Here is a 23,928-nt window from a genome sequence, read left to right as displayed (position 1 = left end):
GTGTTTCCATACTACTTTTATCTTTTTCCTGACCATTTCCCATTTTATGTTGCCCTTTCTGTGATGGGAAGTACAAAGCTACTTACAGTATTCAAGAATGTTTAGTAGCATAACATCCTTGTCTACTTAGTTTTGCTTCTTTCCCTAGCACTCTGGTTTGTTTTTCAGGCAGCTGCTGCACATTGGGTTGGTGTTTTCATGGAACTTACTTCAGGGTCTTACTGCTGAGTGGTAGTACCAAGTACAGAGTCCGTCTTTTCACATGTGCTGATCAGAGTTTCTTGTTATACATGTCAATCTACATCTCTGTACAGCAAATTTCAATTGCCATTTCACTGTCCAGTTGTTCAGGCGTGTTGAGTCTGCAGTTCTTTTTAACAGGTTCTTATAATTACTATTTTGAATAATTAACAAACTTTGTCATCCTTTGTAATGCCTGTCCCAGTCCTCAATGCAGTTCCCAGAGGAAGTTCTTTAATGACTGATTCCATTGTAAGAATTGACAGGTGGTTCAATATTCTAGCTCTCTTTCCTAGCTTTTGATCAGATTTTTTCTTTTTTATCCATGGGGGAATGCTTTTCTTGTGAGTCCTAAATGCTTAAGTGTTTCCCTAAAAATCTGTCAAAGGCATTTGGAAAACCATGTCATCATAATCCTAATGCTTGCTGACCCGTCCAGAGAACTCCACTGGGTTTAGAGGAGATGACATCCTTTTACAAAAGCCATACTGGCTCTTCATGAGTACATCATACTAATTGTGACATCCACTAATCCGGTTCTCATTATTGGATCTGCTAGTTGGTGTGACACAAACATAAAATGTACTGGCTTCGTAGATCTCCCTGGAAACTTTTAAAACTATTGTCACAGTTTTCTACACTCCTGTTGTTATTCCATCCTCATGCTAATTTAAGAAGAATCATCTACGAATTCCCTGCCAGTACTAGTGGCACAGCAAGTCTCAAGACATGGCAAAACTCTGGCATTTGCCTTCCCTTGATTCAAGGCATAGTACTCTCCTTATCATTAATATGGTACTGATCAAGTGATGAGAAGAGATTGCTTTCTTCTCCCCCAAATTGTTCCTTCACCTTCATACACTCATCCTTTTTCACTTGTTCCTTTTTAGGGATGCTTCCTTCTTCCAAATATATACCCTTCTTTTCTTTCCTCTTCCCCCAGGTTATAAGAAATGCGGAATACATATAATGTATTGTATTTGAGAAGACAGGCAAAATACTGTCAGTATAACACTGCTGAAAACTTAATGAGCTAACAAGTCCTTCAATAGTACAAGGTGCTTTGATTTAGACTGCAGTTTGCTTCTTTTAAGTTTATTGGGGATTCTTCAAATCACTTGCTGCAGTGATTTTTCCCATTCCTCCAGATAACTTACTAGTTCTTGAGATGTGTGCAGGTTTACAGATTCTGAAACTCAAATCTCTTTAGTAATCAAGAATGAGGAGCGGTTTTCGCTTGTCAACTTAAATTTTAATTAATAGCCTCTCTCACCTCTTTTAGCCTCAAAGGGGCTTGAGCACAAGCCCTATGAGGAGAGGCTGAGGGAGCTGGGGTTGTTTAGCCTGGAGAAGCAGAGGCTCAGGGGAGACCTCATTGCTGTCTACAACTACCTGGAGGGAGGCTGTAGCCAGGAGGGGTTTGGTCTCTTCTCCCAGGTAACCAGCACCAGAACAAGAGGACACAGTCTCAAGCTGCGCCAGGGGAGGTTTAGGCTGGAGGTGAGGAGAAAGTTCTTCACAGAGAGAGTGGTTGGCCATTGGAATGTGCTGCCCGGGAGGTGGTGGAGTCACCATCCCTGGAGGTGTTCAAGAGGGGATTGGACGTGGCACTTGGTGCCATGGTTTAAATAGTCATGAGGTGTAGGGTGACAGGTTGTACTCGATGACCTTTGAGGTCTCTTCCAACCTTCTTGATTCTTGATTCTAAACACGCTCTTCTAAACATCAGGTAGTGAAAATAAGCCTTCAAGATAGAGCAAGTGAAAACAGACTTTTGTTAGGGCTTTAATTTTTGGGAGCAACCTTGATTCACAGACTAACTTTTCCCCATGTTTTCCATGTACAGTCTCCATTCTTATCGATATTGACAGCTGGAGTTTCTTTTAAAATTACTCTCCAAGTTCTGGTTTGAATGATTAAACCAAGACTGTGCAGTAAGTCACTAAAAGATTAGGAAACAGCATCTAATGAGATCATGGCCCATTTAAGCTTTTAAATGGTATTTTTATAGCAAATTATGAAGATAATTAAATTTGTTTTATGTAAGTAAGAATGGTTTAGGAAAATCAGTTCATAGGGAAGCAACTGTTACCTCACTTATCATTTACAAGCCCACAGTAACATAAAGTTTGGCAGTCACCTTAGAATCTTTTGAAACATAATTTAAATGTTTATATGCTGTGCTGATGCAATTTTAAGTTCACAAAACTGCTGTTTACACATGCATGATTTCTCCAGTGTGAGTTTTTTCCATCTGGACATTCAAAGCTGACCAAATTTACGAGGAGCTGAAGGCGGGAGCTTGTAGTGGGAATTGTCAAGCAGTGTTATTATCTAGGGTGGGAATTGTTCTGCGTGTGACAAGCAACAGCACCACCATGGGAAGATGAGTGCTCATTCTCTTTGGTCCTGCAGTGTTCCAGTAACTTAGGTGTTGTAGCCATCACCACTAATTTACAAATAGAAAAGTCAAGTTGGGTTACTACAACTGCTGGGAAATGAAAAGGAGTAACTGACACAACAGATACAGTGATTAAGTCAACAGGAGATAGGAGATATGAGATAGGTTAGGAGATGTCTTTTGCAGTTTTTGTGTGAGGTGGAGGGAAAAGAAAGAGGTATGGGATTGTTGCTGCATTGGAGAGGATGGTTCTTGGGTCAGTGTGAATCTTCATAAAAAACAAATGCTTCATAAACAACGTTCTGCTGTTTCTGAGGGGTGTATGTAGTGACGGAAGCTGTATCTGCCTCAATGTTAGTGTTTCTGTTACAGGCTGTATATCATTTGAGCTGTCTTTTTGTTTGTTTGGTTGGTTGGTTTGTTTTGTTTTGTTTGGGGCTATTTCTTGTTTGGTTGCTTTAGGTTTTGTTTTGGTTTTAGCAGAACAATGCTTGATTTTCACTTTAGAGAACACAGGCTCTTCAGAGCTTTTTTCTTGTTTTGAACACAGACATTATTTGGACAGTTTTTCAAGTACAAAGGTGTAGTGTGAACTGCAGTCAGCAAGGAGCCCTGTTACAGGATTTCTTTCACTCAGAGTCTTAATCTTGTGCCAGTCTTGCTTCTGAAGTGAAGATGTCCATCAGACCATTCCTTAGTCTTTCCTTTTCATTGTAGGAAGAAAGTCTGATTTGCACTAGATACAAATCAGAGAAGTTGTGCACAGCAATATTCTTGATGCATCTTAATTCCATTATTCTGTAAATCTTGACTGTCATTCAAGATAGTGCCTTCATACCCATACAAGTTATATGGAAATTTCCCTCCGTATTTTTCCAGGCTTTACTTTGGGGAACTCAGCTGAAGGTGTTTCTATTAAAATGAATGACTTAATTTGTTTTATCTAAAACTACACAATGTTAATTTTATTTGCTATGAGTCTGATGATATACAGAATAAACACAGTTAAAAAAAATCATTGTCCATCTTCAAACAAAGTCAGCTAGTCTAACAGACAGGATGAATGATGATGAGTAGTTGATGTAAATGTGTTCTAGAATTCATAAATATTTGCTGTCGTCACCTCAAGGAACTAATAGTGTTTATGCAAACAGGTGGATTTTACTTTTACTGTACTGCAGTGATGAGGAAGCTGAGATGTTTAGCAGATTGAATGTCACTGCTAAAATTATATATGTCTACTATATGTATATATGTATATATAAATGTTACTGTAGAGTTGACTGCTTCTGGGTAAATGATGTGATAGTTGAATGGGGTTTGAGTCAGGTAGAGGATGTAAATGTTTTTTAAATTAGCATCTGAAAACAAATGTCTTTATCATTTAGCTGTTGCTTCCATTGGATCCAGTCCTGCTTTAGTAGCCCTCTAAGTTTGTTTGAATTTGTGCGTTTTCTTGGTGTAACTAGAGCACTTAGATCATGCCTATCACCATAGTAACTGCACACCTCTAAGTTTAAATTCTGTGACATGAGATGACTTTTGATCAAAAAAGGTCTGAGTTATCTCTCTTTAAAAGAAAAAGTAGAGGGGACTGTAATATTGTCTGTCCCTTAACTTGAAACCCTACACAATGGGATTAAATCCAGTTCTTGTCTACACTTGTGTCTTTATTCTAATTTTATATCTAGCAGCTTTATGAAACAGAAATAACAAGTTACATAAAATGCAACTCTGAAAAGTGTGATTTGTCTTTAAATATACTTTTTTAAATAGACTATTCCAGTTTATAAACAGAGGACATTTGTGTGTAAGCTTGTTTTAGTTTTTACTGTCCTGTAAGTTGTTTTCAACAGCACTGTGTTGTTATAAACCTTTTTATCTATCACTGTTGTAGAGAATCCTATGGACCCAATTAAATGTTTCATTCTGTTCATGGCACTCAAGCTTGATATACACTGTCAAAAAAACCAACCACCAAACCATAGTTTTTCAATGATTTATTGATCCTCATCTGTGCTCTGGAGTTCTTTAGTTTCTGCAATCTAATGGATCTGAACCTGGACTTTATAATCTGTTAAATGTAAATGCTGCTTCTTATTTTCATCTTGTGTCTTTTATGTTGGTCTGTTGATAATCCTACAGTGCTTATGGTCTTCTGTATGAAAACTGTTTTGTATACACACAACAATGTTTAGTAAATTACTATAATGCACGAGTGAGTAGTTTTCTCCCTGTAGGATGTCATGTTGTGTAGTCGTGTTATCCAAAATGAAACCCTGCATATGAGTGTACTCAGATGCACAGAAGCAGCTGGGTTTTGTAAATATGAAGTCCCCAAGCACAAAGCTCAGAGCAGATACAGGTGCACAGACAGTGCTAGAGCCAGTGTAGTGAATCCAGTGCATCTGGGGTGTATTGAAGCTGCTCCAGGCACACTGTGCAGCTGACTTGTGTGTAGTATGTGCATATCAAGCTGCCAGATGTTTCAGAAGGGGCTAGTAAATGGCTGAAACAATCTCTCTTTATAGGGACAAAATTTGTTATTGGTGTTGATGATATCTGCAGCCAATTCCCAGCAGGTAAAATTTCATCCCTTCCGTTTCTATTTATGCTTGTGTTCCTCCTTTCTGGGAAATTACTTTTAATTCTGAGGTGTTTTGTATTTGCTTGATCTCCAGCATGGTTTTTGGCTGAGGAAAGCTTTTTCAGCTAAGCCATGGATTTGACAAGGAAAGCAGAATGTTTCTCAACTTCACTTCAGGTTTCTTACTGCCATAAGCAATAGCTAATGGCATGGGAGGATGCAGGTTATGTACCTCAATTGCTGACTATAGCAAGTTTGGAATTTGCTGTTAGACTTCAGAAAGTAATTGCTGCCATATATGTTTATAATCAGTTCCCTGCTAACTGGGATGAACATGGAAGAGCGGTCGAGAAGTTCTAAGTCATGAAGGGAACTGAGTGATCTACTAATATTGTTACTACACTCCAAAAGCAGCAAAAAAACTTTCCTGAAATTCTGTGTTCTATGGAACATACTGTGGGCAACATCCTTTATGTAAGAAATGCCATTGAAGAATATGACATGTCTTGTGAGAACAAAAAGTTGTTGCAGTGACAGTTATGGATGAGGCATCTCAAAGGAAGGGCAAAACCATTCTGGGAATGTGATGTATGATCAAGGACACTTTCCTTGTACTTCTGGAAAAGTGAAGAAATAAACTAGACCCAGTGCATATCCTTGTGGGGAAATGGTGGCAGTTCCAGGTTTGATATCCCTGCTGGTGTCTATCAGGTGAAAAAAGGCAAAAGAAAAAGAACTGTAGACATCCTACTACAGTTACCCTATTGTAGTTGATCATAGAAGCTTCTTAGGGAATTATGTTCTGTTTTCTTGTATGTGGGAGCTTAAGAACAGTAGCTTACATTAAGTATCATGAAAGCTATTACCTTGATACCCAAGGGAATATGTTAAACATACAATTTCAACTTCAATTCCTATTTCATGACTATTATCTTAAAACATATCTTCCTAGGCTGGCAATGCTGTGGGCTGTGTTTAAAAAGTCAGGGTTTTTAAAAATTATTTTATATATATAAATATACGTACACATTTAAAAGAGTTTCTGAACATTTTTTTCCCTTTCTAATTTGCAGCATTACTTCACTGTTCTTTTTGGCCATGAAGGGCAAAAACCACTGGAGCTCCGTTGTGAAGATGAAGTTGATGGAGACGAATGGGTGGAAGCTATTCACCAAGCCAGGTATGAAACTTGATTTTATTGTAAATAAATTGATAATAATTTGAAAATTTAAATTCACTTTCTGAACAGAAATAAATTTTACAGCTTATTAGGTAGGCATTACTGGTGGACTATGGGTATTTTTTAAGAAAAATGCCTTTATCATTCATGCTTATATTACTGTATTTTATCATTTATGAGTGGTTGTGTTTAAATTGGTTCAAGAAGAATACTCTTTTTATTGGAAACCCCTAGGACTATTCCACTGTTAGATGCAAAGTATGTTATGTGAATGAAGAAACGAGTGATATGCCAAATAAATGAATGAATGTTGCTTAAAAAGCTCTTATATAGAAATAAATGTAAGAAAGAGGATGTCAAACCATTGTGATGATGAAGTGCAACAAATAAAACCTTTGCTTCAAAGCTGAAGTCCTGAACAATGATCTGGTTTGTGCAAAGGGCTATGGCAATACTTCTAGCCATGAAGCAGTATTTCCCTAAGAAAAGGTCTGTGAGGTGAATGGGCAGGGTTTACAATATAACCTGAGTGCAAATCATCTAACTGAAGGTTTGTGCAATGGTTTTCGGAGGCCAACGTCTTTGCTGAAACACACTTCCTCCAGCATCCTCTCACAGACACTCTCCTCAGCTAATCTACAGTGCCATGGTAACGCACAAAGAACCAGGCATTTCCTGAGTTGCTTAGGACATGAGCCATATAAACAGAAGTGATTTTGCTTTATGACTGAAAATGAACACTACCAGCTAGTGGTTTTTACTTTAGAACTTGTGAAATGAGTCCCTGAAGCTTGTATCACCTGGTCTCGTATCACCTGGACAACTAGTCTTTGCTTTTGAATCCTCTTAGTGTTGGCACCTAACTGAGTGAGGTCTTGTCCTTTCTTGGAAAGCAGCTGTTGGGTTATGGTATTAGGTGAAGCACATTTTGCATGGTCACCCTCCAGGGGAACACATTATTTCAGGTTTTGGGAACCTATGAAGCTTTGAACTGTCAGTGCATTCTAGGAGAGCTTGAGGGAGGAGGAGAGAAGGTGCATTTTGTCTGTGTGTCTGGGTCATATATTTGACGAGTGGTACTGAAAGCAAGTGAAGAAAGTAGTATGACTTTTTGCTTATCAGTGAGGGCATTCAGAGGAAGCAGGATCTTACAGTTCCTTGTTCTTGGGAAAATTTGCTTCTTGTGCATTGCCTGGTGTAAAGGAATGTAAGCAAAAAGAGCTTCATCACACCAAGTTAAATTTCTCTCTGGTAGTTTAGTCCATATATTAATCACACATTAATTTTCAAGGCAGAACTGAACAGAAATACAGTTAAACAATATACAATTGAGAATATTGAGAACTTAAACTTGATAAGAAGAAGTTAGCTGTGAGGGTCAAGGTCAGTGTAGTTGAGTTTCAAAACCACAAGACAACTGAATTTCTGCTGTAGCACCCCTTTCACTGACTGACTTTCCTGCTTTGTTTGGACGTATCTCAAGTGACAGTCCTAGTAAAATCAAACTATGGACACCACTGTGAGGGATATTTTCAGGGCACTCTGTCATTTCAGGGATTTTCCTTATCTGCTTTTCTGCACAGGTCTATGTGGAAAATTCATGGGGAAATTTTCCAGGAACTTGGACATGGCTTCTCTCATTTTGTTATCATAGAATTGTCGGGGTTGGAAGAGACCTCAAGATAGTTCCTACCCCCCTGCCATGGGCAGGGACACCACACACTAGATCAGGTTGCTCAGAGCCACAGCCAGCCTGGCCTTAAATACGTCCAGGGGTGGGGCTTCTACCACCTCCATGGACAACCTGTTCCAGGATCTCACCACTCTCATGGTAAAGAACTTCTTCCTAACATCCAATTTGAATCTACCCATTTCTATTTTTTTTCCATTCCCCCTAGTCCTGTCGCTACCTGACACCCTAAAACATCCCTCCCCAGCTTTCTTGTAGACCCTTCAGATACTGGAAGGCCACAATAAGGTCTCCTAGGAGCCTTTTCTTCTCCAGACTGAATAGCCCCCACTTTCTCAGTCTGTCTCCATAAGAGAGGTGCTCCAGCTTTCTGATCATCCTCGTGGCCCTTCTCTGGACACATCTATACTTTTGGCAAATGAAACAATCTTTGGCAACTTCTACAGTGTAACTGCTCATTTGAGGCTAGCCTAAGACATTTCTGACCCTTTTCATTTTTTTTTGTTTTGAATTACTAACTGATATTTTGTGTAGCACTCTCATGATACTTTTTGTAGTATCTTGGGTGTCTTAGGAAAAACTTCTAGGAGGTATTGAAAACATTCCCCTTACCCCTTAGTAGAAAGCAGGCCTTGGAATATCCTGTGCTGTGTGAACTATTGGCATTGGTGAAATGGAAATACTTAATTGCTTTCTGGAGAGTCTTATCCTCCCAAGTAGCTATGGCAATCCATGTTTTAGCTGAGACAAAGTAGTTGAAGTTTTCATCTTTTTTTTTTTTGTTGGCTTTTCTTGGACTGACTTATACAAAATCAACTTTTGGATTGCTTTTTGAGACTTTTTGCCAAATACACATTTGCAGCCATCAAAATCTCTTCTGTGTTTATTTATTTTGCAAGTTAGAAACAGATTGTTGAAAGCAATAATACAATCTCACTACACCCCATGTCCCACTCTGGATAAATAGGTGTTTTATTTGGATGCAAATGTGTAATTAAATAATTTTCTGCTGTGTCATTATCCATTGTTTCTTGGAAGATTTCTCTGTGGGTGGCATGCTACTGCTTATCATTTGGAGGGGACCATGCATACTCTTTGGGAGCTGACATGCTCTTGACTGATGCAGCAAGGTGCTGCATTGCTTATGTTCCAGTCTTCCTGTTCCTAGTGCCCTCACCTCATATGAGAGCAATTGTTTGGCTTGTGAATTTGCAATAGGAGGTGTAATTCAGTGTATTTTGATACGACACCATTATGAGCTATACTTTCCATCTATTTCCATTTTATTTGAATTCTTAGTGTCTTGAGTTCTTGCCAATATACAGAGTAGCAGAGTAGGACTTGCTTCTTCTGAGTTATGTTTCTGGGCTGGAGGATTTATTCTTAGCAAATCCTAGTTCCTCTGTCAGTGACTACATGTGGAAGTCCTGTTCAGGCTTTGTTCCAGAACTTTTTTTTTCATACAAAAAAAATCTGTTACACCCTCAATACACTGAGGAGGAATTTTCACCTTCTCTTACAAAGGCTTCCAAAGGTTTAATTTTTTTTTTTCATATAATTAAAATTATTTATTTTGTGTGTGTGTGTGTATGGATATTTTACTTACTCAAATTTACTTTATTGGCTTTCCTACTTCAGTTTATTGAAAAGTCTTAGGTGCTTCGGGCTGTACTTCCATGCATACTTTAGTCCTGCATAAATCCACATTGCTGCAGAGGGAGGCAGCTGTCATTCTCTCAAGTCAGCCATTCATTCACACACTTTTTATCAGCCCTTCTTTCACACAATCACAAGTGTGAACTTAATTGGGAAATTGATTTGCAGTAGAAGGAATTATGTTTTGTTTAATTTTAGTTTTAATCCAGCTCATTTCTCTGGATCTGCTCATCCACACAACACACCTGTGTTCACTGCACAAGGGAGAGGGGATCCCTTGGGTGGGATGGAGAGCATTAGTGATGTTTGTGGGGGAAGGCAGTGGCAGTGTATCTTTCAGCTGGGCTGCTTTTAAAGTGCATGAGGAACTACTGCCCTTCAGTCAGCAATGAAGAAAAACAAAAACCACACACACAAAAAAGGCATACTCTCAAATTTGTTGGCACAGTGCTCTTGCTAATGCAAAGTGTATTTCACACAGCAGTTGTAAGCTCAGTATGGTAGCTCAGAGCTGCCTGGAAGCTCAGAGCAAATGCCTTGCTAGTAATGCCTTGCTGTTGGAGAAACTATATTAGATGAGGCTTGATGCTCTAATAACCTCAATTTTGTTCTTTCCAGTTGTCTGGGAATGAAGCCGAGAGAATTTGAGTAATACTCAAAATACGGGAAAAGCAATCTCATATATGCCTTCCACATAATATCTAGCTAGATCTACAGAACAAAGTGGTAGGTGTTGACAGTCAGTAGCTGAACAGAGGTGAGGCTGCTGCTGCTCCCTATACCCAGGTTGAACTAGAAGTAATTCCAAAGCAGACAAACAAGCACACACATATATATATATATATATATACACAGACATAGCTGGCCACAGGGATCAACACAGACAGGAACATGCAGCACTCAGATGGATACAGACAACAGCATTCTGTTCCTATCTCTGACTGATGAAGATAAGGGTATGTTACTGGAAAAACACAGACAATACATATATACATGCTACAGGTACACTAGCAAATAGCCTAGCCGTGCAGTCTGTCCAGGAGCTGGCCCTGAATTCTCCATCTCCCCAGCTGTAGCAGTGTCTGCTGACCCTCTCTAGTTGCTGATGCTCAGTCACTATCACATGTATCTCCACACTTCCCAGCATACTTGTAGATCTCTCAGTAACTGGTCTAAAGAATTTAGGCTGCTCCAGGAGCTGGGTCTGGAGACCACATGTTGCCTGACCCACCCACCCACTCACTCACACCACCCACCCACACCACACACATACATGAACTGTGAATCCTCTAGTAACTGCAGCGCAGGTTCCCCAACCCTGCACACATGAACACACTGAAACATTGTGGATCTCTCCCATAACTGCTTTATACACTCAGTCTAGCCCTTGGATGTTCTTTCCTCTTGACACAGGCACCCACACACATCACAGTATCACAGTACATTAGAGGTTGGAAGGGACCTCCAGCGATTGAGTCCAACCCCCCTGCCAAAGCAGGATCACCTAAGGTAGTCTGCACAGGAATGCAGTCAGGTGGGTTTTGAATGTGTCCAGCAAAGGAGACTCCACAACTTCTCTGGGCAGCTGTTACAGAATTTATAATTAATAATATGCCAAATATGAATATTAATTAAAAATATTAATTGCTTTTTATTAATATGAAAAATTGCCAAAACCATATCAAATAGGTTCGGTGTACAGCTGGAATATATATATTTACAGTGGGAATGTATAATATTTAGGCAATATAACAATTTTAACAATATTAAGCAAACTGGAAGGAATAAGAGAAGGAGAAGAGAATCCCCTGGTGCAGTATGGCTCTCAACCACAAGGGAGACTCGACAAGAACTGTAAATACAGGAGGCAATGAATTAGTTACTCACAGAGAGTTCCACCCAAATAGGGGGGATGCTGCTGCCGTATGTTAGCTGTTGAAGCTTTAAGGGTGCCAACGTGGTCCTCGATGGCTGGTCTGGCTTCAGCAGGACGGCGGGCGGTACGATGCGTTTTCACAAAGGGCCTGGGGAAGTGAAGCTTGGGTCCTAAGGCTTGTGGCTTCTTGGGCTTGCAGTAAGTAGGGCTTGCAGTAAGTAGGGCTTGTGGCTTCTATCCCAGGTCTTGCGCAAGGCAACTCAAGAAAAAGCAAGTCAAAGCAGGCAAGTCCAGGCAAAGTCAAATTCAGGCAAGGCAAGGCAAGGCAAATAAAAATCAGCCTGTATTTATTACTTGCCTGAGAGTCAATTGGACCAATAGGGCAACTGAAGCAAGCAGTTACCCAATGAAATGGGACTCTGCCAGGTTGTGGCCGTAAAAGGCAGGAACACAGACCTGGTCTGGGGGAAGCAGTGGCCAGTACACATGCTCTTACCCCAAAAGGAGACTTTGTTTACCAGACATGTTGGTGCCTGTTCTTTTGTCCCTGCTCCTGCGTTACCCCGACTCCTGCAGGAGGGAGGGAGGAGAGGGGACCATGTCTAGACATTCCAGGACCTGTCCGGGTTTGTGCTGGGCCTCTTTGGCACCAGCACAGGCACCACAGCAGCCTGTTCCAGGGCTCTGTCACCCTCACTGTAAAGAAGTTTCTTCTCATGGTGAGGTGAAATCTTCTATGTTCAGACTTGTATCTGTTGTTCCTTGTCTTATTATTGCCCACTATTGAAAAGAGCCTGGCCCCCTCCACTTGACATGCACCCCTCAGATATTTATAGACATTGATCAGATCCCCTCTCAGTCTTCTCTTCTCAAGACTAAACAGCCCCAGGTTTCTCAGCCTCTCTTCATAGGGGAAGTGCTCAAGTCCCCTAATCATCCTCGTTGCTCTCCATTGGATTCTCTCCATCTGGTCCCTGTCTCTCTTGAGAGAGGGACTCAGGGCAGAGTAGAGGGAGAGTAGAATGTCCCTAGACCTGCTGGACACACCTTTCTTGATTCACCCCAGGATAGCTTTGGCTCTCTTGGCCACAAGGGTACATGGTGGTCCTGTGGAGAACTTGCTGTCCACCAGCACTCGAAGGTTTTCTCCATGGAACTGCTTTACAAGAGGGCAGTCCCTAACCTGTACTGGTGCATGTTGTTATTCCTCCTTAGATGGCGGACCCTGCACTTGTTCATATTGAAATTCATGTGGTTTGCCTGCATTGAGTTCTCCAGCCTGTCCAGATCTCATTGGATGGCTGCACAGCCTGATGGGTTGTTGGCCACCCTCCCAGTTTGGTATTATCAGCAAACTTGCTGAGGGTACACTCAATCCCCTCAACAACCTGGATGAGAAGACTCATGGGTGAATGAGTGTCTCAGTCAAGCAACCTCATTAGCTGGTTTGAATCTCCTGTGCTTCACTGAAGCCAAATCACAGAGTCTCTGATGATACAACATAGACTTAGTGTATCTTCAACACCTGACTTCCCAGTGACTAATTCTCACCTACGCACCAGTCTTGACCGTTGCTGGTGATCACACACTGGTCTACACACCTAGATAATCCGCAAGTGCTTCTGGCCCTCCAGGTTGTTACTGCACTGTACATAGACACCTGTGCTCCCTGAGTTCTGGTTCCTGTAGATGGCACTTAGAACTCTGCAGATGCATATACAATCCCTTCACCCAGGAAAGAAGTTAGCAATGGAATTTAATGAGAAGACAGGTTGGCCTGTGCTGATCAGGTGCAGAGCATGGCCAGACAAGTGTGCAGATCAACCTGGTCATATGTGCCTTTTCTCCCTTCATCTCTGTGTTTTCCCAAGCTTGTCCTTCTTCAAGCCTCCTTGATCCCTCTTGTGGTGGGTTGAAAGTTCCCCGCCCCCAGCATTAAATTTGCCAGACCAGATCAGTTGGAAGCGAGTGAAAGCTGTATTACAAGCAAAACTACAATCTACAAAGACATGCAATGAATATGTACAAATATACATATCCTCTTTACAAGATTTAGAGGTATTTACAATGAATGAATAGCACAAGATCCCCCTGGCAGCAGCCAGGTTAGGGAGCTCATTTCTCTTGATTAGGCTGTTTGAGTTACGGCAGCTACTATTGTTCCTGCCATTGGTTAAGATTAGCCTTTTATCACACATCCTAACATTGCCTACCAGAGGTGACTATACCTCCTATGCTTGTTGCACAGCACTTCACAGAAACCTGTTATATCCCCTAAAAGAGCTGTATGCTGGGACCAATCCTCTCAGTGCTGCTGCAAAGGGTTCCATAAGCCCCTCAAAGGGGTTTTCAGGGTCTTGGCAAACTGCACTGTAGATAGCTCAGACATGAAACTTCAAAAGCACTGATATTCATACTGATAATTATGGCTATCTGGAATATCAGTGTGGTAATTGTTTACTAAGGAAGTATTTGAAATCCCAGCAGTAATGCTCTTTGGAAATCATAGCTACAAGTTCATAACAGCTGTGTGAAAGCTCAGCTCACAGAGCAAGGAGGTGTCCCTGCCATTGTGTTTGATCTGGACTTCATAGCTGCTGTTCAATTCTGCCTCCATCTTGTATAATAGAATAGGTGCCTTTCAGCTCCAGTGTTTTTGTAGCTGAATTCCTTTACTCAGATTTTCCTGGACAGATTTGCCAGGACAATGGGAACAGCTGTTTTTTTGTATGAGCTGTGAGTCTGATTAGTAACACAATGGCTAATGAGATGTGTTTTCAGGATTGTCTCATTCTCACACAGGAGGGTTAGAATTCCCCTCCCCACATACCCATTCTCCTGGGGTAAGCCATTCCCGCACTGACATAGTGTGGGTACATGAAACTTCTCACGGTTGTTGGGACTACCCTTACAAAGACTTTTTATTCCAGTTCGTATTTCCCCATGTCAGAAGAAAGGATCTTGTAGTAAAAATCCTTTGGGGTGTGAATTTCTCATCATTCCCCAAGTATCACACAGTCCTACACCCAACCTCCAATCCCAGCTGCTGCAGTTTTTCACCAGTCCAAGTGCCACTTCCCACCTCTGTGCTTGAAATCAGCAGATACCTCTTTTACAGCCTTTCTAAACAGTTGTCCATGCCTGTCTGAAAGCTCATCTTAATTTGGTGTCTTCTGACAAGCTTTTGCTCTGTAAACCTCACAGCCATAGCTGTCCTTTGATATCCCATGTCATACAGAAATTCATTAAAGTTAATGGTATTTCTGTTCAGATGGTCTCCCACGTCACCTTTGGTAGTCATAAGCTTGTGTAAGTTCTGTTGCAACTTCTACTGTTTCTATCCCTAGCATGATGGTTAATGTGTCATTAGACTTCTCAAATCTTTCTGAAGGCAATTCCTTCTCTATAAAGGAGTCCTATAGCTGCTTGACAGTAGTTAGTATGGGCAGAAGTAGGTAATTGTTTTGTCTTCTAGACCCCGAGAGCCATATATCCTGGTTTTCATAAAGAGTTAATTAGAATGTGCATTTTGCGTTTCAAAAGAATGATTTGATACAACCATACATAGTTCTGGCCAGTCCAGTGCCTGGCTCTTCCAGCTGCCTGAGTGTGGCAGTTTAGGCTGGGTGCCCCCTGCCACTGCTACATGAGATACACCTCTGGTGTCCTGGGTGTTCACCCAATAGGGGTGGACACAGGAAACGACGTATTTCTACCCATAAATCCTGTGCCCTATAAGGCCATCTGCAGAGTCATTCTCTTTCTCTTTCTTCCCTCTCTACTCCCACGGGAGATGCTCTCTCTCTTATTGGGTAATGCCGGGGGAGTATCCTCAAGGCCTCTTAGGCCTGTCTAGGCCTAATGCCAGGAGGAGAATGGGGGGGGGGGGGCAGTCTCAGACCTGGCCAGCCTGAGACTTGCCTAGCAATGGGAGGGGGAAGAAAGAGCCCTGGGGGGTTTGGGTTTAACCTCAGGTAGGAAGAAGGGAAGGATTGGGAAGCCTTTGGGAATTCTGTGAGGGGTTCTGTATGCTTTGGGATACTCTTTGTCACTATGCTTTGTAGTTTGTAGTTCTCTGTAGCTTCACCAATTGCTTTTCCATTTAAACTTTCCATCACTCTCCAATCCGTTTGTGTGAGTGTCATTCTTTTGTCCCTTTCGGGGCAAGAGATGATCTGTCTGGCCCCAAACCAGCACACTGAGCAACTTTAGTACAGTTACTACAGAGTGAACCAATGAACCATAACTCTGGTCAGAATTTAGTGCAAAAACCAATTAAATTTGTTGTTAGCACTACTGGAGCCTTTATCTTAGTCTGCTGTCACAATGCAGAGACCCAAGTAATGAGTCACTGGTTAAACTTTCTCCAGTTTTCTTACATTTTCCGACCAGATTGGCTCGTCTGAGACTTAAATCATGCATTCAACACTTTCTTCATTTCTTTCTCCTTGTGGTAGTTAGTGGTCAGTCATAGCTTCAGGTTGTTGAAATATCTGATTTGAGTCCTGTCTCTACAGAAGATAGCAGGAAATAGGTATAGCCTTAGCTTTCAGAATGCTCTGCCTTTGAGTCTTCCTACCTGATACTGTAAATTTTTAGAATCACTTCTTTCAATAAAATATTAATAGCAGTTCATAGAAAGCTGTGGCTCACTGCAGTTGCTTCTTTCAAATTAAATGATATCCAGACAGTGAACTAGATTTAGACTGGCTGCTTGCAAGTTGTTATATGAATTTTTCATCTTCCTTTTACATTTGAACACTTTGGTACAATTTTCTTTAACAAACCATTTTGTATACATGTGTAATCCCATCAGTATTGAAACTCTACCCATTAGGAAAGCTCCTAGCATTATGCTGAGTATACAGCTTAGCCCTTTAGGCATAATGATTTTAAACTAATGTGTACAGAGAGATGGATGAAGCACCTTTTGGTGCTTCACCTTTTGGAAGCAGGTGAAGTTTATTCAAAATCCTATGATTTTTCCTTTTACAGAACAAGTAGCAGTTTTGAGAAGGAAAATGGATAGTCCATATAGGTGTACATAGGCTTTTCTAGTTAACTCCTTTTTGTACTGCTAATTATGGGAGTGAAGTTGGTGTCTAGGATGAGGCTAACATTTTAGGCTGCTAAAGCCACTAACTAGGCAAAATACTCTAAATACATCTCAAAATATTAAAAACTTTTCAATCTTCTATAGAAAAGTTCTTGTTGCCTAGTAAAGCAAGACTGTGGAAGTCTAGCTTAATGCATTTAAAGAAGCTGAAAAACCTAGATGATGTTTCTTCCCCTAAAGGAGGTAAGTAAAAGTGACAGAAAAACATTGTATATAATAGTGTCTTCAATCCTGCATCAGCTCCGACTAGAGCTGCTGTTCACCCTTTGTGATTGTGTGTCCTGTTGTTTCCCTCAGCCTTGAGTAAAAGCAAAGCCAAATCTGTCAAAATCTGTATTTGTGAAAATTAAACAAAATTTTGAAAAAGGATAAATAATAATCATCATCATAAAAAAGGTCTTGTCACCCATCTGGACCTGATTTTAGGTAGAAAAGATGTCTTTTTATATTAAACACAAATCGAGGTGGTGCTGCAGGCAATAAGGAATGCATTTTCTTACATAGATATATTTTTATCTTTGCGACATCTGTCATCATTGTAAAACTTATGTGAACTGTTTCTAACTCAGAGACTTTTTATTGCGTTCAAATGTATTTTAGGTTCCAAAGAGTTTAAGCATGGCTTAAGTTTAAGCGTGGTTTTGGAAAAAAAAAGAAAGAATCCTTGCAAAATTATAAAGAACTGAATTTTGTACTTTATCAGTAGTATTTATTGCACAGTTAAGTTACATGGATTACTTTATGACAGATTCTTTTATGTATGTTGTTTTACTTACTGGAAGAACTGCTCTGGGCTTTGTTGTTGGTTCAGTTTTTTGTTAGTTTGCTTGTTTTATTTGGTTTGTTTTGGTTTGCCTATTTATTGTTTACTATTGCAGTAGTTATTATAAACCAATAAATGCAATAGAATTAAATTAACTTCTTATTCTTTTATAGTTTATCCAAGGAGGAAAAACTTGTGGTTTATGATAGCTGTGAGAATTCATTCTAATTATTTTAAATCTATGCTTGCTTTCCAGGTTGAATTTCATAGCAGTACTCAATATTGGTCCCCTCTAGTATATAATAATAATAAACTAATACTGTTTGAAATGTCAGTACAGATACACAAAATGCATATTAACTGAAGAGGACACACATTATTATATTTTTTTAAGTTTCATGGTATTTAATGGCAAGTGCTCACATTTTATGAGTCATGTAAAAAGTAGAAAGAGATCTACAAGGAAGAGATGTGCAATCCAGAAACACCCTGTGCTTACCTGACAGTGGAAAACCAATATGTATGATAGATATTTTCTATGATGATAGATGCATTTTCAATGGTATATCATTAAATTATAAAAAGATCTCTTGTCAAAGATTCAGGGCTTCGTTCTGCAGTGTTTTGTGCAGTTTGTTCTTTACCTTGTAAAATTATTTAATTCTCAGAGGAAAAAGGCTCCTGAAACCCAGGTAAAGAGACAGTATGTGTCTGTAGATTTTGCTGAACCAAAGCCAGGAAACAAGCACAGACCAAAATACACATGGGCTGTGTATTTTCTGCACATTTAAATTAGCTGTGTGAGAGGTGCTGAATGACGTAAAGGAGCAGTCTGATGATGCTGCATAGGAAGAAACTGATTTCTCTTTTACCTGAAGTTGGGAACAGTACTACAGTATAATGCCTGTCACTGCTTTGATTGTGACATCTAACTGTGCTTGGGATAATACTCCTTTGCAGGAAAATATTTCAATTACAGTTTGCCACTCTCGAGCTAAAAAAAAAAAAAAAAGGCTGATATCATAGTTTCTTTTACTAAATAGAATGTATTAGTGTAATCATAAACTGTCCTAAACAATAAAATAAGTGTTAGGAAATGAAAGTAACAGTTACGATGGGAATTATTTTGTAAAGACATTTGCCAGGTGGAGAGAATTAGAAATAGTTCTATTGAAGTTCCAGATGCTCCCCAGAAGTCCTCCTAAAAGATGTAAAAAAAAGCAGCCCTTAAAATAAATACAATTAATAGAATTGTTTGGCTTAGCCTGAGAATTAGAAGATCATGAGAAGACCACTGCAATTATCTTGCTCTCAGTAACTAGATACAGGAAAACTGTGTCTAAAAAGGTTATTAAAGACGAAGCGTTTGGATGATGTATTATCATAGAATCACAGAAATTGTAGAATCATAGAACTGTTGAGTTGGAAGAGATCACATTCAAAACCTGTCTGCATTGATGCAATGCTTATTCTGTCAATATCCCGTAAGGGGACACAAAAGACAACATTCGGCTATTTTTACTGATGCAAATGTTCCCTCTTTAGTTATTCAGATATTCTCATTGAAAGGGAGGTGTTAATGCAGAAGTACATTCATCTTGTCCAGATTGTGGAGACTGAGAAGATTGCAGCCAATCAGCTTCGGCATCAACTTGAGGATCAAGACACAGAAATTGAAAGACTTAAATCTGAGGTATGTGCCGGAGTCATCAAATGATCATTGAATTATAACATTTTGACATATGCATTACAACAATATTCAGTATTTCTGTAATATTTGTGAAAATAATGGAACTAATTAACTTTAGTTAATACGTAATAGCCCATCCATGCCCTTGGCTGTTGCACTCCTTGGATTATCTCTTTGTTGGAGACTTTGAGACATTGCTTTGCAGGATGGATGCCATTGATTTCCTGCCTATCTTCACACAAGGACTGTGGTTTGGCAGTACGGAGAACTGTTCCAAATTGCTCTATTTCACTGAATGTTAAAAATTTTGTTGGAGTCCTGAGTTGTTTAAGTTTGGAAGGCACATTTTGCTTTGAGAGCTGAACCAGCTCTTTTCTGATCGTTCCTCCATCTGGATCAAGAGCCTCAACCGTTTTTCGGAGAACTGTGTTCATTTGGCTGTGACCAGACGTGTGCTTGTCGTTCTGTGCAACTTTAACAGGCTTGAAGAAGGGGAAAATACTTTTCAGTTAATTCTGCAACTGTTTCATTAACTTGACAAAGTATTTAATGAATATTTATGTATTTATTTGTCAGATTGTAGCTCTCAATAAAACAAAAGAAAGAATGCGACCTTACCAAGGCAACCAGGAAGATGAGGATCCAGATATTAAAAAAATTAAAAAGGTAAACATGTCATCTTATGTACTTAAGAGGAGAAGGGTGGGATGGGAAAGAATTCTGTATTTTAATCTGTCTAGTTTCCTCTCAATTTATTTTCTTTAAATACATTCAATTGCCCTTATACCAGCTTGCTGTGTTTCAGTGCCACATTTACCCTGTGCCACATTTACCCTCATCCTGTAGGGTATACCTACACTTGTGAGGTATACATACATTCCATTTTTAAAAGAAGCTTGCACATTGCATTCAGCTGCATGTAAATACTAACATGAACTCATCGGCTATGTCCTGTAAGAATCAAGTGTGCAGTGACTTTATATTCCTTTCTTATAAAAATACTTATAAAGATATGATAATTAATTTTTTTTTTTTTTTTTTTTTTACTGCTGGAATGCAAATATTGAAAAATGCAGAGAGCAGTCTTCATCTGGGTTGTCATCTGATCTCTTTCATGATGATTGTTCCAGGATATTATGGCCAGTGTTTTTAACAGCAGGGAAAGAATTGTCCCAGTCTGTATTTGCATTTACCTGTGCAGCTTTTGGTAATACTAGTTAAGGCTGGATATAACCAGCCTCCAGAACTATGCCCATTGCTGACAATCACAAATCCTGATTCAGGAGCATGAATGGAAATCTTGCTTGAAGATGTGGTGTCATACATGTCACCCTTATTCTTACAGTGCTCAATGTCTTTTATTGCCTAACCTATTTTATAGTATATGGACTTAATTTCTGGTTTTTTTCTGTCATGCCATGTCAGTCAGGGTCAGCACTGAGCTCATACCCTTGTGTGAATTTTCCTTTGCAAGTAGATTAAACAGTGTAATAGAAGCTGGAAGTGTCTCTTTTAGTAGAAAGAGAGCTCTGATTCTCTATATATTCAATGCATTCTGCATCTGATTGTTTTGACAATTCGGTCCTTTAGTTACAGTTGTTTTTTCAGAGTAAACTGCTAACCGTGAGATTTTGCATTTGTTTTTCAAGATGAATGATCTTCACATCAAGATGAGAGCAAAGACATAACTGAAATTTTCTGTGACCAGACGCAGACCTTTTCTGTAATCTTTAATCCACTTGAAACTTCAGTGGATATTACATGGCAGTGTATTTTTCCTTTATGTAGAGATGCTTTTTAAGAATGACAAATATCTTCCTTTTCTGGATAATAGTATTGCTGGCCTAGATGTCTGATGCAAAGCAGTATATCAATACATAGCTTTAAATGCACACGTTAAAAGGTATCCATTCAAAACAAAAGGCAAACTAAATTTCACAACTGTTTCAGAATTATGCCACTAATGATGTCAAGTTTATCTTGAAATGGCTTGCCTGGAAGCATTGCACAATGCTTTTGGGGGTACAAGACAAGGTAAAAGGAATTTAAAAACTTGCACAGTGTGTAGCACAGAGGTGCTGACAGGAAGAGTATTTACAAATTACATTTGAGATCGAAGTAAAAGGTACCTTGGTATGTGTAAGATATGTTTTCAATCTGTTTTCTGGCAACAGAACCAATCAAATGACTGTGGAAATTTCATTAACAAACAAAAATTTAGAAAAAATATAATTTGGGAACAATTATTGATCAGCAAGGGAAACAGATTTGTTTAAAAATAATAAACAACAACCAGATATATTTCATTTAGAGGGTTACTTTTACAATTCAATGCTTATGGTAAGTCATATAATGTTTTTTTCTTATTCTTTTCTGCTTGGTCCATTTTTAGGTTCAGAGCTTTATGCGGGGCTGGTTATGTAGAAGAAAATGGAAGACTATTGTCCAAGATTATATTTGTTCTCCCCATGCAGAAAGTATGAGAAAAAGGAATCAGATAGTTTTTAACATGGTGGAGGCTGAATCTGAATATGTGCATCAACTTTATGTTCTTGTGAACTGTTTTCTGCGGCCCTTAAGGATGGCTGCGAGTTCAAAGAAGCCACCTATCAGTCATGATGATGTTAGTAGCATTTTCCTCAACAGGTATGGGGATTTTTGTTTCCTTTTTAGGGTTTTCACTGACTGCTTCTTCCTTTCTGCTTCACTTTACAGTAGTGAGGTCTGCCACTTTTTGTTTTGCTCTGATGTAACGTCACTGAGGTAGGCCATGTTTCCAGAGATAAAGGGCAAGGTGCTCTCAGTAATGCCATTTGAAACCAGCTAGAGCTCTTTGCCTCCTTGCATTCTATTTCTTCTTCTGCTAGAGGAAGGGAAAAACAAATCATGTCTCTGGAGGCAATTCTCATAATTTTCTGTCACTTTTCCTGTTTCCTTTTCTCTTAAGAGACCAAAATTGGATTTGGTGGCCTCATATGATCCAGGTAACACCCTGAGGATGAGTACATCAAGTCTTCTATTTTCTTTTGTTCTGCCTAAGAAGCCTCCTTCCCTCTCACTTTTCTTTTCCTATCCTACAAAAAAAACAATTGTTCTTTGCATTAAGCATCCAAGTACTATCATGAGATGTACAAATAATCCATCAGGCATCTAAAATTTTATACAGGTTTGGGACTGCATCTAAATCTGCCCCTGACTGCTAAGAAATAGAATCTATTCCTTTCATTATGAGAGAGGTTTTCCTTTCTTAGCTCATTCATCACTGTAGTCTTACAAGTGGAATGTTCCCTATTTCTTTTGACCTCATGAGCTTATGTACAATATTAAGGTTTGTGTTATAGAACCATTGCAAACTTGAATCTTAAATTGCAGAATGCAAGAATGTAGATGACTACTAATGGCATTAGGTTTTCTGCATCTTATGAATCCTCTTAAATTGCTGAATGCATTGTCAGAGATGTTCTTGGAAAAAACTTGTTCATGAAACTGGAACATGCTATTTAATAGATAATTTTCCTTAAAAGAATTAAACAGAATATGCTTTCTACACCAAGTACTGTATATTTAGTAGAGATACTACATAAAAAAACTTAAAATAATGCAGTAAAAAATATTTTATTCCATAACAATAACCATTTTCTGGTTTGCTTGCGAAGTGTAAAATATGCTAATAACCAGGAAGAAATGTTTCTCTGTGAGTTGATTAGAAAACAAAACCTGAATTGTCTTTTTGTTTGTTTAAAATATTGCTTTTCAGTGAAACAATCATGTTTCTTCATGAGATATTTCATCAAGGCTTAAAAGCAAGAATAGCTAATTGGCCTACTTTAATCCTAGGTAAGTTACTATAGTTTTCTCTAGGTGTATGGTTTTCATATTTGTTTTTGAGATTTCAGTGAGGTTTTTCAGTTTTAGAGATGGGACCTGTTTTCAGAACTAGCACCATGAGATCTGGTGGAGTGAGTAACAATGACTGCCTTGCAGTCTGTATATGAGAATGCCTGCACCCTAAGCATTGATTAGACACAGGCCCCTGAACATTTGATGGTATTGTCTATTATTAACTAACTGGAACAACCAAGTTTTTGCAAGTGAAAAGAACAGAGTATCTCAGTATCTCAGTAAACTGGAACCAGAACTGATTATAGTAATTCCCTTCCATAGAACATAGTAGTTTCTTAAAAAATATATTTTGAGAGACGAGTAGCTGGAAAAAAATAGCATTTCTTGACTTTTTCTAGCTGACTTATTTGACATTCTGCTGCCAATGCTGAATATATATCAAGAATTTGTTCGGAATCATCAGTATAGTCTGCAAGTACTGGCAAACTGTAAACAAAACAGAGATTTTGACAAACTGTTGAAGCAATATGAAGCCAACCCAGCATGTGAGGGGCGAATGCTGGAAACTTTCCTTACTTACCCCATGTTTCAGGTAGTCTCTCTATGTCTTTTGTAATTGATTGTTTTTAATGTTTGGTTGATTCATTTTTTGTTACTGATGGTAAAACTGGTTAAAGATTCATCTTGCTTAACTAAATATACCTTTGTGCAAATTAATTTAGTTTTTGTTTATAATATTGAAACTCTGCCCATAGACATCTTTTCTGCACCTATCCTGATTCATCTCTATTCACAATTTTACATATAGTGAAGGGGAATGTGGGATGAGGACTAGCACCAAAAGCAAACAAGGTGAAACACAGTTACTCAGCTTCTGCCTGCTGCA

General features: G+C 39.2%; 1 protein-coding gene across 1 annotated transcript in view; it reads left to right on the top strand.

Moving 5' to 3' along the window:
* The window catches only part of RASGRF2 (Ras protein specific guanine nucleotide releasing factor 2), a 150,572-nt gene that overhangs the window by 46,404 nt on the left and 80,240 nt on the right, over positions 1 to 23,928 (top strand). The window contains exons 2-7 of the mRNA XM_054398139.1: positions 6,302 to 6,408; positions 19,055 to 19,202; positions 19,776 to 19,865; positions 21,592 to 21,845; positions 22,957 to 23,036; positions 23,441 to 23,634. Of these exons, the coding sequence (XP_054254114.1) occupies positions 6,302 to 6,408; positions 19,055 to 19,202; positions 19,776 to 19,865; positions 21,592 to 21,845; positions 22,957 to 23,036; positions 23,441 to 23,634 (873 nt within the window). The remainder of the gene's footprint in view (positions 1 to 6,301; positions 6,409 to 19,054; positions 19,203 to 19,775; positions 19,866 to 21,591; positions 21,846 to 22,956; positions 23,037 to 23,440; positions 23,635 to 23,928) is intronic.

Source organism: Indicator indicator, chromosome Z, assembly GCF_027791375.1.
Source record: "Indicator indicator isolate 239-I01 chromosome Z, UM_Iind_1.1, whole genome shotgun sequence".
Taxonomy (NCBI): Eukaryota; Metazoa; Chordata; class Aves; order Piciformes; family Indicatoridae; genus Indicator; species Indicator indicator.
Note: the sequence above shows the minus strand (reverse complement) of the source record. Positions and strands in the feature narration are given on the sequence as shown.